The sequence below is a fragment of the Suricata suricatta genome, chromosome 9 (assembly GCF_006229205.1).
Source record: "Suricata suricatta isolate VVHF042 chromosome 9, meerkat_22Aug2017_6uvM2_HiC, whole genome shotgun sequence".
NCBI classification, from domain to species: domain Eukaryota; kingdom Metazoa; phylum Chordata; class Mammalia; order Carnivora; family Herpestidae; genus Suricata; species Suricata suricatta.
The window spans coordinates 121,641,598-121,642,712 of record NC_043708.1 but is presented as its reverse complement, the minus strand read 5'-3'; the positions used below and the strand labels follow the sequence as shown (position 1 = coordinate 121,642,712).

Below are 1,115 nucleotides of genomic sequence, written 5' to 3'. Positions count from 1 at the left end.
TTCTTTGTGCTCGTTCTTTGACCCGGGGAGCTGAAAGGGAACAAGTTTCTTCAGGGAATTGGAGAGAAAGGACAAGGATCCGGATTCCTGGTTGATTTTGTTGGCCAGTTCCGTCGCGTCCAGTTCCTCGTGCTCCACGAACTGGATCTTGCTGAAGGTCTGCTGTAAATACGCGTGCCGCCGCACCGAGACCGTCATTTTCTTCCCTTTGTGCTTTTTGTACAGAAGCAGCAGGTCCAGGATGTACTCGGCCCCGTACATGGGGTTCACCCGGCGGTAGCCGTACTGTATCTCCTTGAAGTCGATGATGCGCCCCCTGGTCTTGGCGTTGGCATTGATCATCTCCATGACCTGCATGACAATGTGTCCAGAGCCTCCCTCTGAGCGGAGTCCATCCCCCTCCGAGGCGGCTGGCCCTCAGCGGCAGAGTACAGGTACTTGCCCGTCAGAAACTCCCATTCCAGGATCTCCTCCCGCTGGCGCGGCTGAAACCTCATGAAGGAAGGCGGGATTCCCAGCTGGAGGTCCTCTTTGTGGATCTCGGTGTTGCTGTACCTGCCCAACAGGACGCTCTCTCGGTGGAGCTGGATGGTGCGGTGGCGAAGCTCTGCTATCTTGCGACTGAGCATGTAACTGTGCAGCCGGTACTGGTAGGGGGGGTTTTGTTGGGGTGCAGGGTGATGGCTCGGTGGATTTTGCTGTTATGGAGATCTCTAATGTACCCCTTTTTGTTCTGTTCGTAATTCTCATAAAACAGCTGCTGCATCTCGTAAGACCAGACACACTGCACCCCGGCAAACCTCCGGACACATCTTCCCACCTCCACGTCCTCGTGGATCGTGTGCATCTCCCGGAGACACTTTCCAATGTGCGCACCATTCTCCGGAGAACCTCCCGGCTCATGATCACACCGGCCCCCCCCCATGCAGAAGTTCTCACCGGGTTCCAGGGCCAGTTTCCCCATCTCTTCCGTGGTGCCCAGGCCTGTCTGCCCGAGAAACAGGGGCTCACTGCTATTCAAACTCCTCAGAAAATTCTCCAGACGGTCTCCTTTGATATACACGTCATCATCTGCTCTCATAAACCATTCATACGTGTCCAGGTAGTGGTCGTGC

At 55.6% G+C, this 1,115-nt stretch overlaps 1 protein-coding gene across 1 annotated transcript in view; it reads right to left on the bottom strand.

Annotated features, from left to right (window-relative positions):
* CHSY1 (chondroitin sulfate synthase 1) overlaps positions 1–1,115 on the bottom strand; it is a 71,305-nt gene that overhangs the window by 1,894 nt on the left and 68,296 nt on the right. The window contains 5 exon segments of the mRNA XM_029952284.1: positions 4–365; positions 368–661; positions 664–873; positions 876–921; positions 923–1,114. Of these exon segments, the coding sequence (XP_029808144.1) occupies positions 4–365; positions 368–661; positions 664–873; positions 876–921; positions 923–1,114 (1,104 nt within the window).